The 15,911-nt window shown below is 44.7% G+C and overlaps 1 protein-coding gene across 4 annotated transcripts in view; it reads right to left on the reverse strand.

Annotated features, from left to right (window-relative positions):
* Positions 1 to 1,750: 1,750 nt before the first annotated feature.
* Positions 1,751 to 15,911, reverse strand: part of B4GALT4 (beta-1,4-galactosyltransferase 4) — a 53,545-nt gene continuing 39,384 nt past the window's right edge. For 3 of the 4 annotated variants that reach the window (XM_030533610.1, XM_030533600.1, XM_030533592.1), the window contains 3 exons: positions 5,545 to 5,667; positions 3,596 to 3,700; positions 1,751 to 2,976 (listed from right to left, as the gene is read on the reverse strand). In XM_030533610.1, coding sequence (XP_030389470.1) covers positions 2,835 to 2,976; positions 3,596 to 3,700; positions 5,545 to 5,667 — 370 coding nt within the window. In that variant the 3' untranslated portion in view covers positions 1,751 to 2,834. The remainder of the gene's footprint in view (positions 2,977 to 3,595; positions 3,701 to 5,544; positions 5,668 to 15,911) is intronic. The other variant, XM_030533619.1, reaches the window with a different exon arrangement.

Below are 15,911 nucleotides of genomic sequence, written 5' to 3' on the forward strand. Positions count from 1 at the left end.
CTTTTATAGCATTAACGATAGCAAGCATCTGTTATTTCCATTATACATCACTTCTGATTTTCACTGCCACACACTTTTAATTTTCCAAACATTGACCTTTTGTCTCAAGTTTTTTCAAGATGTGGTCTCTTGCTTTTTGACAGAATTGGAAAACAAAAACAAACCCGAAAACACCTTCAAGTAAAATCATGGGTTTTGAGGAGTAAGTTAGGAAAACCCTCCACACTGTCTCCATTTTAAAACCATTCTAGGCACACAATACAGTGAGAGCATGAATGACTGAAATGTAAAACTTGGCCCATTTGCTTGTGTCATAAACAGATGGTTAAGGGTTAATGTCTCTCTTACCTATAAAGGGTTAACTAGCAGTAAACCTGGAACACCTGACCAGAGGACCAATCAGGAGACAAGATACTTTCAAATCTCAGTGGAGGGAAGCCTTTGTTTGTGCTTCTTGGGGTTTTTTTTTTTTTTTTTCTTGAGAGGGGCCAGACATGTAAGCAGATTCCTCCAATCTTTCTGAAAAAATCTGTTTAAATTAGTTAGTAAGTACCAGTGTGCTGGGGGGAGGACTCTCCCTAGTGTCTATAAGCTGAAAGACCCTGTAACATTTTCCAACTTGATTTTACAGAGATAATTTTTACTTCTATTAAAAGCTTTTCTTTTTAAAAGACATGATTGATTATTTCCCCTTGTTAAGGCTCAGGGAATTGAGTCTAAACTCACCAGAGTGGTGGGGGGAAAGGAGGAGGGAGAAGTCAAATTTCCCTTTGTTTTACATTCACAGAGCTTGAATCTGTCTATCTCTCCAGGATAGCCCAGGGAGGGAAAGCCTGGGAGAGGACACAGTGGGGGAGGGGTTTATTTTCCCTTGTGTTAAGATTCAAGGAATTTGGATCTTGTTTCACCAGTGAGTTGGTGAAGCCTCTCCAGACGACCCAGGGAGGGAAAGTCTAAGAAGGGGAAAGGGGAGGGGGAGAGAGAGTTCCTCCTTGTTTTAAGATCCAGGGGGTCTGGGTCTTGGGGTCCCCTGGGAAGGTTCTGGAGGGACCAGAGTGTATCAAGCACTGCAAAAGTCCTGGTTGGTGGCAGCCCTATTAGATCTAAGCTAGTAATTAAGTTTAGAGGAATTCATGCTGGTACCCCATCTTTTGGATGCTAAGGTTCAGAGTAGGGGTTCATACCATGACAGCTTGATTTGAGGAAAAAGGTAAAAGTGTAAAAAAAAATCTAACTTTTCAAATTGAAGCAGAGTGTCTGGAAGGTCCCGCCCCCTTTGTGACCTCACTGTATGCAGTCAACCTGTTCAGCCCTGGTGGGCTTGAGCAAGGGCTGCTTTTGGGACAGTTTTGCATAGGGGAGATGGAGTGGGAGTGTTTATTCTCTCTCCCCTCAAAAAACCACCTGCCTAACCATCAGCAACAACAGGAAACAGTGGAAGTGAAAAATCTGGCACTGGTTTTAAAATCTCAGCAATTTTTGGTACATTCCAAAGTATTAGTAATTTCAGAGCTAATCTGAAGAGCAAATGGATGCAGTTGGCAAACTCAGGGGCCAAGATGGATACTGTTCTTAAAAGCAATAAGCTGTAACAGCTTGAGTCTTTCCTCTGCAGGACAGAATGAATATGCTTAGCAACTAGCCAGAGGAAATAATTCTTTAGACTTCACGCTACCATGAGCAGGGTTTTTAACATTTAAGTTTCTAGGTAATAAATTACTGCTTCCAGGAGGAATTAATATAACAAACATCAGAATCAAAGCTTTTTATTCTTGAGAAGACTATGATCTTACATTTATTGATTGCAACCAACATCTACCCATCAAGCACCAACACAGTGTTGTCTGCTGCTGTAGAAAAGGGGCTTATAACCCTCCCATGCATTTGCAGTGGGAAAACTTGCAATTTACCGCAACTGCTAACCAGTTTATCCACAAATCAACCTCTTTTTTTTTTTTAAAGCAAGAACTACAAAAAAGTCAAGTCATTACCTTGCTGGGTATTTATGCCACACTGAGCACCAGGCTAACAGTGTCTCGGAAGCAAGAAACGGGGGGTAGTCTCAATCCATTTTACACATGACTTATTTGTGTGTATTCCCTCAATGCCCAGCCCAGACTGGCACAGTAGAAAGGTGATAACCATACTAGCGTCTGTATTACAGTCTTGCTGCAGAAATAAGTGAGCCTTTCGTATATCCACAGAACTCTTGAGTACTCCCACTAGGTACTGAATTGAACTGATGAAGGACAAGGGAATCCTTTGGAGTGAAATGGGTTGTATTTTATTGAGAGTTTTTAAACTCTTCAATGTGGCTGCAGATTACTTCCCTCTCCCTTTCCTTGCTCACCCAGGCTGAGATCAAATCAGCCTTTCTAAACAAGACTTTAGGGTATGAAATATTCTTGCGCTTTGTATGATAACACCATCACGCCCCTTTTGAAAACACGGCAGTGTTGGCTCCTGTGTCCTGTTCTCTAATTGCAGAAGGTTTGAAAACAGCTACTGGAGCTGAAGCCTTTCCGTGGGTGTAGTTCATGTTCCCAACAAGGCCAATAAAAAGCCAACAGTCCAAACAAATAGACTTTCTAAATATCCCAGTGAAAACAAACAGGCACGGCGACATATCCACTCAGTCAGCTTAACGCACAGCGCTGCCACAAAACAAAATTTGTAAGGAAACGATTAGAAAGGATGAAAGAAGCTATTTCCTCTGCACTGTCTCTGTGCTGCTGGGGAACCCCTTCCGGCAGAACACTGCCTTTCCAGTCACTGCAGCAGCTACCTCAAGCGGAAGATCTATTTCTGTTTCCTATAACCTACAGGAAATACTGTTACGAGATCTTGGGTGGCATGCTGAAATCCACTGTGACGTTAATGTACAAAGGGTTGTGCTCCACCGAGAGCAATTTATAGGAACAGGAGTTCAGCCCATCTGTTTTCCACACTCGGGACACCTGCCGCAAGAGTTTCAGCCTAAGGATACAATCAGAGAAAAAAATATTTATAGGACTGTGGAGTTAAGAAACCCCAACTCCAGAGCTGGAGGTGCCATTACAATTCACAGCAGAGGAGCGTCAAGCTCTACCCTGCACCAATGCTACTGGGCGATCTGAAGGAGAAGTGAGAGCACTTTAAAGACTGTGTTCCCTTTACCCAGTTTTACATCTATTCTCATGTGTGCATGTGTATTGGGAAGCATAAAGTCCTGCTTTCCCTTCCCTCAGCAGGATCAGACTCATATGTACAGGAACCTATAACTTCATGGCTTTCTAACCTTTGAGGCTTGAAAGGTAATTTGCACCCAAATGATGGATATGTGCCTGTAACTGTAACTCTGTCTTAGTTTTTGGGGTGGGGGGGGAGAGGGGAGGCATTTATGTGCACAATTTTAAGAGGTGCTCAGATACCATGCAGTGGTCTCCAGGAATAAGCCTAGATAGTTAGCCTCTTTCTCCTATAAGGCTCACAGGAGAAGGACACTGCAGAAAGCACTTTCCCAGATGGTGTTAGCAGGAGAGAGGCTGTGCCATCAGTCATTTCTGTCTCCCCCTATGGGGAGAGGGTGTGGAATGGAGTGCTAATCCTTACTCACCTTTCTCCATTCTCCTCGTTGCCTCTGTCTCTTGTGTGGAAGATCATCGTATACTTTCCTACATCAGGTGATGGCCGCATCACCCTCATCTTCTGCATCTCAACTCTGAAAGTAATAACATTACAGTGAGCAGAACAGTATCTGTAAGCATGGCAAGAAGAGGGTCACAGACTTCTCAAGGGCACCTAGAGGATGATGGAGAGCTAAAACATGTATATAGACAGAACAGAGAACCACACCCCCAAAGAACTCAGACACACCCTCTTCTCTCCCTCACACCCCACTCCACCATAGAAATGGAGCCCAGCAAACTTCTCTTCTGTCACAGAGCACTCAGTTAGGGCTCCAGTCACCCATTCCTTTTGACCACAAGCAATTAATTGTTACACTAGTATGGCTTATTTGAGGGGTTTAAACACATTATACTACAGAGCATTTAAACAGCCATTCTCTCTAGCCTTGCGGTCTGTTTCATGTTGGCTGTATTCATCCAGGGAGTCTATGGCAAGGCCTCATTCATTCTACAGTGAAATTGGCCCAACTTCTGTGGCAGGGCCCTGGATTCTAAGGCTCTCAGGTGACAGCTGAAAATGCCAGGGTATCACCAGGAAAATTAAAAACAACACAGTCTACTCTGTCTATGGAATGCATATTTAACTCTATTATTATTTATTTTGATATTAAACTCACATTATTTTATGCTGCCCATTCCATTTTCAATGAGCTACAGGCTTTTACATTGAAAACCCAATGGCATTGAAGATGTTAGAGGGAAACTAAAGATGTCAACTACTAAGGTAGGGAACCCATTGTGGATTTTGGCAACGGGGGAGGCAGTTTAGCATAGCGAGATAAACACACAAACTGGCTGTCAGAAGGACCAAGGCACATGGACAAGGAAATAATAATATTGATATTCTGGCCCCAATGAAGTCAATAGGTTCACATTCATCGTTAGAGTTCAGAGTGAACATCTTACTGCAGTAACTGGGCAGTTGGCACTTCTCGAACTATTGTTTCAGGCTGTCTGCAGACAGACACACATCATCGCATCAGTTTAACCTCTTTACATTTTGAAGGGTCTCTTTGCAACAACAAGTACTAGAGAAATGCATATGTATGTGAGGTACTTCAAATAAGAGCCTAACTTCAGGCACCCATCTTTGAATATTTTGGATGTTTTGTTTTTTAAATAAAAGTTTATGGAACACAATCCTCCTGCAAATGGAGAGTTCGAAAGCAAATTTCATGGCCACAGAATTGGGAAGTACCCAGTGCTATTTGTCACCAAAGCAGCTGAAAGAGCATCTAGCTTGCAGTCAGAAAGCTAAATAGGGTTTGAGGAGTTGAAGCCCTAAGGCTTCTTGACTGAATACAGCAGTAAATTGTCAAATGAATGAGACACACTCAATTGCATCCTCAGACTCTCTTCACAGAACTTCCTTTAGGAGGAGGCTCAAAAGAGAGCAGTACGTTTAATACAGAGACAAAGAGCAGAATACAGATGTAATTGCTTCCACTGCAGCCCTGAGGAGGATTCTCAAGAGATGCCCCTCTTCTGGATACACAGAAGAAAACAACATTGAAAATCCTACCCAGAATTAACGCTTCTACTCTCGGTGAAATCAATCATTTCCCCATCACCCAGAGAGCACAGCTATGTAAGTATCCTGCTGCCAGACACAACCACAATCAAGTGTCATCTAGATTCCAGCACCCAATAACACACTGCTGATCAGCCAGTAATACCGTGCCACGCGCATTGCAAATTCCCTGACTCGTTTACTCTTCATATCTCAAGAACTTCCAGTGGTACATTCCCTTCCCTATTCCTTCTGAACTGAAGTGCTCATGTTAAGTCACACTTGGGATATTATTGGCAGATATCCCATTCATCCAAATCCTATACCATACCACATACACCCATTTCCCACTAGCCATTTGGTTACCTGATTCGGAGGTCGTCATCTTCTCCACCCCAGCCCCAGTAATTGTTAGAGAATCCATTCACCTTGGAAAACTGATCCCTTGTTAGAGCAGTTACTCCCCCAAAATATCCCTGGTAACGCAACCTAGAAATGGACAAGAAGGTATAGTGAAAAAACTTGAAAGATAGAAGTGACATGAAATGTAAGAACTAATACTACTGGAAATACAGCCCTGAACCTTGGGCCCAAGCTGCAAGGTTTGAATCAAGGTCTGAACTTTCTCCAAAATTCAAAGGTGTTCAGGTCCTGGATTTAGGCCCATTTCTCTCCAAAAAACAGTGATTCACTTCAGAGTGCTAATCAGAACAACTCTCTCTCCAGCTGGCAGTCTGGAGCATTCTTTACTTTGCTCCATCAACTCTAGATCGCTCCTTGCCAGTCAAAGATGGCTCTGTATCCCAAGGGCTCCAAATGAAAAGGGAGGCAGCAAGGCTACACAATGACATACTGAAAAGGAGAGCTACTTTCTAATCAGTGGATTGGTAGTATTACAATTTGACAGTAAAGTCTTGAAGACTGGATATGAAAAACTGATTGCAATGGTACAGAGCTAAAGGCACTGCAGGACAAATTCAGAGGTGATGTGTTAAGATACTGTAATGTGTAAGGTAGTGTAAGTTACACAGTGATAAATTAGTGCAAGAGAGCTTGACTCCAAGGGAGATTACTTTCAGCTTCTAGCTTCTCTGTCCCGGAAATTATACCAATTAGGAGGTGACACACTTTACTCGCCCTCTTGCTAGTTGCTTTTTCTGACACACTCCTCTCCTCTGACCTTAAAGCCTGGGTTACAACACAGCCTGCCAGGTGATATGCAAGTGGCTTTAAATTACACATGGGTCAGTGCATGTGAGTAAGTCTAAGTAGATGTAATGCATAAGCTGAAGAGACTGGAAGAAGGTGTCCATTACAGTATATACAGAAGATAAGCAATGTAAACAGCATGGAAGATCCAAGTGCTATTATTCATTTCTTTAATGGGCCCAACATGGAACAGTCTCCCACCAATGCCCAAAATAAGGGCTCCCACTCACCTATTTTCCCAGCCAATTTCTTTCTACGGTTAGATCAGTAGTTTCCCCAGGAATTGAAATTTGGGGGGATGTTCGAATTTACAGGGGGGTGTCAGAGCCAATGAGATATAGAAAAGAGATATGAATAAAGTAAATGTTTTGTTAGGATAATGCTAATTTAACATAAGGATAACGCAAGTTACACATAACAGATCTAGATTTCTAAAAAATATATAATTTTTTTTAAAATGTATTTAATTTAAATTGACTTATGAAAAATAAGCCATCATGGGATAAGAGCGAAGTCCTCTCATGGATCAGTAACTGGTTAAAATATGGGAAACAAAGGGTAGGAATAAATTATCAGTTTTCAGAATGGAGAGAGATAAACAGTGGTATCCCAGAAGGGTCCGTACTGGGACCAGTACTGTTCAACATACTCATAAATGATTTGGAAAAATGAGTAAACAGTGAGGTGGCAAAATTTTCAGATGATACAAAACTATTCAAGATAGTTAAGTCCTAGGCAGACTGCGAAGAGTTTCAAAGGGATCTCACAAAACTGGGTGACTGGGCAACAAAATGGCAGATGAAATTCAATGTTAATAAATACAAAGAAATGCACATTGGAAAACAATCTCAACTATACATACAAAATGAAGGAGTCTGAATTAGCTGTTACCACTCAAGAAAGAGATCTTGGAGTCTTCTCTGAAAACATTCACTCAATGTGCAGTGGCAGCCAAAAAAGCAAACAGAATGTTGGGAATCATTACGAAAGGGGTAGATAATAAGACAGAAAATATCATATCACCTCCATATAAATCCATGCTTTGTGTACACCTTGAATACTGTGTGCAGATCTGGTCACCTCATCCCAAAAGAGAGAGATTGGAATTGGAAAAGGTACAGAGATGGGCAACTGAAATGATTAGGGATATGAAACAGGAGGAGAAATTAAAATGACTGGGAATTTGCAGCTTAGAAAAGAGACGACTAAAGGGGGATACAATAGAGGTCAATCAGCACAGGCTAAGTACAGTTCTACTGACCTTTGCTCATACAATAAGAACAACATTTCTTTTCCCACCCCCCGCATTCAAGTGATTTGTAACCCAACCCCAGCCAAAATCTATCACTTGGGCAAGACAGCTCTGTTTGCTGGATACCTAGGTAGATTAGGTGTGAATGTAAATACAATCTGGTTCTGAAGCCTCTCCCCTCAACCCCCAGCTCATCAAGGAGAGCTGTCAGGGAGAGCTCATTTAGCCTTTGCTTACAAAACATCATTTGAAATTATTAGGTTGGCCAACATCACCGAAATGAATGCACTGACATTGTCATAAAAACAACATCTGTATAAGGAAGCTAGTCTATGTTCACACTTTTGAAATCTATTATACTTTTTCAGATCTATGTATTTTATCATACACTGTATATGCTTTTAAAGTGTGTATTAATGTTTCAATTTCAATTCAAATTTCCAAACAGTCACTAAATTAGCATGTTTCAGCGTAGCAGCCGTGCTAGTCTGTATCAGCAAAAAGAACAGGAGTACTTGTGGCACCTTAGAGACTAACACATTTATTTGAGCATAAGCTTTTGTGGGCTACAGCCCACTTCATCGGATGCATAGAATGGAACATATAGTGAGGAGATATATATAGACATACAGATAACATGAAAAGATGGGAGTTGCCCACCAACTATAAGAGGCTAATTAATTAAGATGAGCTATTCTCAGCAGGAGAAAAAAAACTTTTGTAGTGATAATCAAGATGACTCATTTAAGACAGTTTGACAAGAAGGCGTGAGGATACTTAACATGGGGAAATAGATTCAATGTGTGTAATGGCTCAGCCATTCCCAGTCTCTATTTAAGCCTAAATTGATTGTATCTAGTTTGCATATTAATTCAAGTCCAGCTGTTTCTCGTTGGAGTTTGTTTTTGAAGCTTTTCTGTTGCAAAATTGCCACCTTTAAATCTGTTACTGAATGGCCAGAGAGGTTGAAGTGTTCTCCTACTAGTGTTTGAATGTTATAATTCTTGACGTCTGATTTGCGTCCCATTTATTCTTTTGCATAGAGACTGTCTGGTTTGCCCAATGTACCTGGCAGAGGGGCAATCCTGGCACATGATGGCATATATCACATTGGTAGATGTGCAGATGAACAAGCTGCTTGATGGCATGGCTGATGTGATTAGGTCCTATTATGGTGTCACTTGAATAGATATGTGGACAGAGTTGGCATCGGGCTTTGTTGCAAGGATAGGTTCCTGGGTTAGTGTTTTCGTTCTCTGGTGTGTGGTTGCTGGTATTTGCTTCAGGTTGGGAGGCTGTCTGTAAGCGAGGACAGGTCTGTCTCTCAAGATCTGTGAGAATGAGGGATCATCTTTCAGGATAGGTTGTAGATCCTTGCTGTTGCGCTGGAGAGGTTTTCATGGGGGGCTGAAGACAATGGCTAGTGGCGTTCTGTTACTATCTATGTTGGGCCTGTCTTGTAGTAGGTGACTTCTGGGTACTCTTCTGGCTCTATCAATCTGGTTTTTTTTCACTTCAGCAGGTGGGTATTGTAGTTTTAAGAATGCTTGATAAAGATCTTATAGGTGTTTGTCTCTGTCTGAGGGATTGGAGCAAATGTGGTTGTATCTTAGAGCTTGGCTGTAGACAATGGATCATGTGGTGTGTCCTGGATGGAAGCTGGAGGCATGCAGGTAAGTATAGTAGTCAGTAGGTTTCCAGTATAGGGTGGTGTTTATGTAACCATTGCTTATCAGCACAGTAGTGTCAAGGAAATGGATCGCTTGTGTGGATTGGTCTAGTCTGAGGTTAATGGTGGGATGGAAATTGTTGAATTCATGGTGGAATTCCTCAAGGGCTTCTTTTCCATGGGTCCAGATGGTGAAGATGTCATCAGTGTAGAGTAGGGCATTCGGGGACGAAAGCTAAGGAAGCGTTGTTCTAAGTCAGCCATACAAACGTTGGCATACTATGGGGCCATGTGGGTACCCATAGCAGTGCCACTGACTTGAAGGTATATATTGTCCCCAAATGTGAATTAGTTGTGAGGACAGTCGCAAAGTTCAGCCACCAGGTTTGGCGTGTAACTAGTTCACAAAACTGGAGGTGGGGGTGTTGGGGAAATTCAGGAAGGGTGTACACCCCCCTTGGGGGGGTGTAGGGAAATCACTGGGTTAGATGATTTAGGCTGCCCCTTGTACTCCTGTCACTCTCTGGGACTGCAGTCTGCTTCTCTAGAGACAGCGTGCCTGGTCGGTCTGTGAGCAATGAAAGATGCTGTTCTGGCTGGATACTCTCTCCCTCTAATGTCTCACCTCTTCTTCCCCTCCTCCTTGCAACTTCTCTTCCTACTTTCCCTTCACCTCCTCCGCCAGCATGCAAAAGTAGGTCATCAGGCTGCAACATGCAAGGACTGATAGTGGGGAAAGGGTTTGAGGTCTTGTGTTGGATAGAACTTGCTGTGAATTGTAGCTGTGTCTCACCATCTACAAACTGTAGTGAGGGGTGGTTTAGAAAAGCAGAGTGATTTGATCATCTAGATGGACCAGCAATTACCCCATCTGTACAGCCGAACAAGGGGGTTTGAGTGCAAGCCCATTTGAAAGTGTGACCCCAGCACCTAAAACTAGTAGCTCTGCTAGCGATCTAAAATGGGACCAGTGGGTTTAGCCTGTCAAGGAATGGGGAGGGACCAATAAATCACTGACTTCAATTCAAGGTTTTGAATTCATTTCACACCAATGACATTAGATCTGTGCAAAGTAAGTAGAACTGTAATGTATGAGAGGGGTAGCCATGTTAGTCTGGATCTGTAAAAGCAGCAAAGAATCCTGTGGCACCTTATAGACTAACAGATGTATTAGAGCATGAGCTTTCGTGGGTGAATACCCACATCCAACAAACTATTCACCCACGAAAGCTCATGCTCTAATACATCTGTTAGTCTATAAGGTGCCACAGGACTCTTTGCTGCTTTTATAGGACTGTAATGAGGCCCCATATACACACGCCCCACCCATTTCACTATCCAGTTTTGCTCTCTGTTGAATGAGTCATTGGACTCCCTGCAATAGTGTTGCCCACAGTGATCACACCCATTGTTCACCATAATCAACATTTCCTGGAACAGTAAATAAGGGTTTATAGCCATCACACCTATGGGCCTCAATGTGAATGTGATTTTGTTTTTTCTCTCAGGGCTTGGCTACACTGGAGAGTTGCAGCGCTGTAAACCCACCACCAGCGCTGCAACTTATTCACCGTCCACACTTGCAAGGCACATACAGCGCTGCATCTCCCTGGCTGCAGTGCTGGTTGTACTCTTGCTCTGCCTCGGGTATAAGGATTGCAGTGCTGGTGATGCAGTGCTGCTCCGCAAGTGTGGCCACCAAAAGCGCTGTAACTGGCCTCCGAGGTATTCAGAGGTATCCCAGAATCCCTGTTCAGCCACTCTGCTCATCAGTTCGCACTCTACAGCCCTGGCCTCAGGTGACCCATCCTTTAAATGCCCCGGGAATTTTAAAAATCCCCTTCCTGTTTGCTCAGCCAGGTGAGGAGTGCAATCAATCAGTGAATCTTTCCAGGTGACTATGCCTCCATGCACCAAACGAGCCCCAGCATGGAGCAATGGCGAGTTGATGGACCTCATCAGTGTTTGGGGGGAGGAAGCTGTGCAGTCCCAGCTGCGCTCCAGCCGTAGGAATTATGATACCTATGGGCAGATCTCAAGGGCCATGCTGGAAAGGGGCCATGACCAGGACACGCTGGAGTGCAGGGTTAAAGTAAAGGAGCTGCGGAGTGCCTATTGCAAAGCCCGCGAGGGAAACCGCCGCTCAGGTGCTGCCCTCACGACCTGCCATTTTTACAAGGAGCTGGACGCGATACTTGGGGGTGACCCCACTGCCAATCCGACGACCACGATGCACACTTCAGAGCGGGGAGAGGAGAGGGAGGTGGAGGGGGGGAACCGAGAGTGAGGGTACTGGGGTGGGGGGAGACACCCCAGAGTCCCAGGAGGCATGCAGCCAGGAGCTCTTCTCAAGCCAGGAGGAAGCTAGCCAGTCGCAGCACACGGTAATCGGCCTCGGTAATCTCTTCAAAAGTTTCTGCCAGAGCATGGGCAATGCGCTTGCGCAAGTTTATAGGGAGAGCCACTGTGGTCGTCCCAGTCAGGCTAATGCGTCCATGCCACTGTGCTGCGAGGGGTGGGGGGACCATTGCTGCACACAGGCAAGCTGCATAGGGGCCAGGGCAGAATCCGCATTGCTGTAGAAGACCCTCCCTTGCTTCCCAGGTGACCTGCAGCAGCAAGATATCTTCCAGGATAAACTCCTGTGGAAAATGTTAGGATAGTGTTCAGTGTAGGTGCCCCCTGCAGCTGTTTGCTTTCCCTAACGCACGGAAACCCCAGTACAGCCCTGAACCAATCAGTCCTCCTTCCCAGGTGACCTGCAGCAGTGAGATATCTTTCAGGATTAATTAATTCCTGCACCCATTCCCCCTTACTCACCATTTCTTCGCTGCTGTGGGTTCTGTGTGCTCTGTTTGGTATGTGGAAAGTATGCTAAAGTGAGACTGTAAACTCCTTCACTGTGATTATACACAATGCTGCCTCTCTGTTAAATGTTTCAATTTTTGTCTTTCTAATAACAGTGTCCTTGGATTCTCGACTGGCCGTATCAGAGACTGCTGAGAGGCTACAAAACCTGAGGAAGAAACCACGAAAAAGCAAAGAAGATATGGTGAAAGCAGTTATGAATCAGTCTGCCAGAAAGAGTAAAAAACTGCAGGACTGGAGGGAAAAAATGCAGCAGTGGAGGGAAAGAGAAAGCAGGAGAAAGGCAGCGGATAAGAAAAGCACGAAGCAGCTGATAAGCATCCTGGCATGTCAAACGGACTGTATCCAGTCACTCGTAGCCATGCAGGCAGAGCACTACCGTGCTACTCCCCACAGTCCCAAAGCTCTTTCCCTTGTGCTCCAATGTCAGCTCAAAACCCCCTTCTCCAGCATCCAGGTTCTTACCATCACCAGCTGCCCCCAACACCTGTACGTTCACCTACCAGCCCTGAGAACTACGACCCTTACCCTTTGCACTCAACCCCCATCACCACGCAGCATTTTCATCCTGAAGTGCAGCAGTCATTGCACAGCACTCCAGGCAGGACATATTCAAACCTCTGACTGTACAGTTCACCACCCCACCTCCCTGCCTTTTTAGTTATTTTCTTTTCAATAAATGAATTCTTGGCTTTTAAAACAGTTTTATTTATTGCAGAAAGTGAAAGATACCTTAGCCCCGGAAAAAAACAGGCACTGCAAATCATTGTAACTACTTCACTTCACTCCCGTGCAAGGCACCAAACATTAATGTTGGTTTTCAGCCTTAAATTCCTCCCTCAAGGCATCCCGATCCTTGTAGACCTGTGCTGGGCCTCTCTAGTAGCCCTGCTCTCTGGCTGTGCAAATTCAGCCTCCAGGCGTTGAACCTCGGAGGTCCACTCCTGACTGAATGTTTCTCCCTTCCCTTCACAAATATTATGCAGGGTACAGCACGCGGATATAACCACAGGGATGCTGCTTTCCCCCAAGTCTAGCTTCCCATAAAGACATCTCCAGCATCCCTTTAAACGGCCAAAAGCACACTCTACAGTCATTCGGCACTGGCTCAGCCTGTAGTTGAACCGGTCCTTGCTCCTGTCAAGATTCCCCGTATACGGTTTCATGAGCCAAGACATTAACGGGTAAGCGGAGTCTCCAAGGATCACAATGGGCATTTCAACGTCCCCTACTGTGATCTTCCGGTCTGGGAAAAAAGTCTCGGCCAGCAGCTTCCTGAACAGGCCACTGTTCCGAAAGATGCGTGCATCATGCACCTTTCCAGGCCAGACTGTGTAAATGTCAATGAAACGCCCATGGTGATCCACAAGCACCTGGAGAACCATAGAGAAATACTCCTTCCAATTAATGTACTCGGATGCTAGGTGGGGTGGTGCCAGAATAGGAATATGCGTCCCATCTATCGCCCCTCCAGAGTTAGGGAAACCCATTTGTGCAAAGCCATCCACAATGTCCTGCACGTTCCCCAGAGTCACGGTTCTTCTTTGCAGGATGTGATTAATGGCCCTGCAAACTTGCATCAACATGATTCCAACGGTCGACTTTCCCACTCCAAACTGGTTCGTGACCGATCAGTAGCTGTCTGGAGTTGCCAGCTTCCAGATTGCAATAGCCACCCGCTTCTCCACTGGCAGGGCAGCTCTCAATCTCGTGTCCTAGGGCCGCAGGGTGGGGGCGAGCCTCTCACACAGTCCCATGAAAGTGGCTTTTCTCATCCGAAAGTTCTGTAGCCACTGCTCGTCATCCCAGACTTGCATGACGATGTGATCCCACCACTCAGTGCTTGTTTCCCGAGCCCGAAAGTGGCGTTCCACGGTGCTGAGCATTTCCATTACTGCCACAAGCAATTTAGTGTCATACACGTCAGACGACTTGTTATCATCATCGGACTCCTCACTGTCACTTTGGAGCTGAAGGAATAGCTCAACTGCCAAACGTGATGTGCTGGCAACACTCATCAGCAAAGTCCTCAGCAGCTCGGGTTCCATTTCCCACAGAAATCGCACTGCACAGAAACCGTTGGGAGACTCACAATGGCGCCAAACATGGACGGAAAAACAGTGACTGCTGGGATGTGAAGCGATGCACCCGGGGGCGTTGGGACAGGAAGCGGAATGACCCGCACCCTTCCGTCCCCTTCCCACAACCCACGGCGCCAAAATGGGACGAGGTGCTCTGTGGGATAGCTGCCCACAATGCACCACTCCCAACAGCGCTGCAAATGCTGCAAATGTGGCCACACTGCAGTGCTGGTAGTTGTCAGTGTGGCCACACTGCAGTGCTTTCCCTAAACAGCTGTGCAAAGACAGCTGTAACTCCCAGCGCTGCACACCTGCAAGCGTAGCCAAGCCCTCAGTGAAGCAAATCAAGTGGCACCATCCCAGCCTTGGGGAAATACCACGATGCCCATCTGCGGAACAGTGAATGCCTGTTGTGCTCAACAGTGGGGATAATAAAGCACCGTTTCTAATCTGCTGTTTATCAGGTGAAGCTCCACAAACCTGCTTTACTCAAGACACCCTGTTGCATGACCCCTGTGCTTTAAGACTGAAAACAGCTTATAACAGGAACAGCCAATCTCTTTTGAGTGTTGTGAATGGGCTTTTAACAAAGCCATAGGAAAGGAGTGATAGGCTCCATCTAATACCTGGTTGTGTTTCAGCAACTTCAAAGGCGTTCTTTCTCAGAGGAAGAGGTGGAAGCCTCTCACTTGGTACTTTTAAAACTAGACTGGTGGGGGGGGGGGTCGGAACCACTAGAAAATATACAATAGCAACAACTGTGTGCTGGCCCCAGGGAGATGGGCTGGCTGAGCTAGATGGGTTTTCCATCCTCAGCTTCTGGGATTCAATATTATAAGTATGATGAGAAAAAAGTTTCTTACCCTCCCAAAGAATCGAAGATCAAATTGCAAATTACACTGCTCTACAGCCAAAATGCTTCTGAAATAAATGTAGTCCAGCTTTACTAATTCTGCGTCACTGAGAACGAAAATGATGCTTAAAATTGTTGATTGGCTCTAGTTTTCAAGATATGCTATTGGGTCAGTATATACGACCCTTGACTTGGGAATGGCGGAGGATATGTGAGTTATAAAGGGAAGGGATCTCAATTTAAACCAGAAATGACTAAAATACATCTTTGACTGGGTCTATGAATAAATCTATGACTGGGTTTGGACAGTACTTGCTTTTTAGGCAAAACAATGAATGATGCAATCTGAAGCTGGTATTGCGTCATACATGATATGAATTGCATCATGTTATTCCTGGAAGTCATGGATGATGCAATCATAAAGAAGCTTACATCGCTCTGCTGAACAAATTGCCCTATATCAGCTCTAGAAATCATACAGTGTCCTGCTCTCTTATTTGTCAGTGTTTGATTTTGCAAAGGGACACATTTCTGTTTAGCCAAAGTGAGCAGAGATGCCTCGTACTTGTGTGAACAGTGCAAATAACTTCTGCTATGTTTGTGGTGAAGTGATTTTTGCATCACAAAAGCGCAGTATAACCACTATGGTTAAGAAAGCCTATCACCTTTATTTTGGCTGCAAAATTGGAGATCAGGACAAGAGGTGGGCCCCACACATATGCTGCAACACTTGTGCAACAAATCTTGGCCAGTGGTTGAACAGGAAAAGGAAATCTATGCCTTTTGCAGTGCCAATGATTT

The sequence above is a fragment of the Gopherus evgoodei genome, chromosome 1 (assembly GCF_007399415.2).
Source record: "Gopherus evgoodei ecotype Sinaloan lineage chromosome 1, rGopEvg1_v1.p, whole genome shotgun sequence".
Classification (NCBI taxonomy): domain Eukaryota; kingdom Metazoa; phylum Chordata; order Testudines; family Testudinidae; genus Gopherus; species Gopherus evgoodei.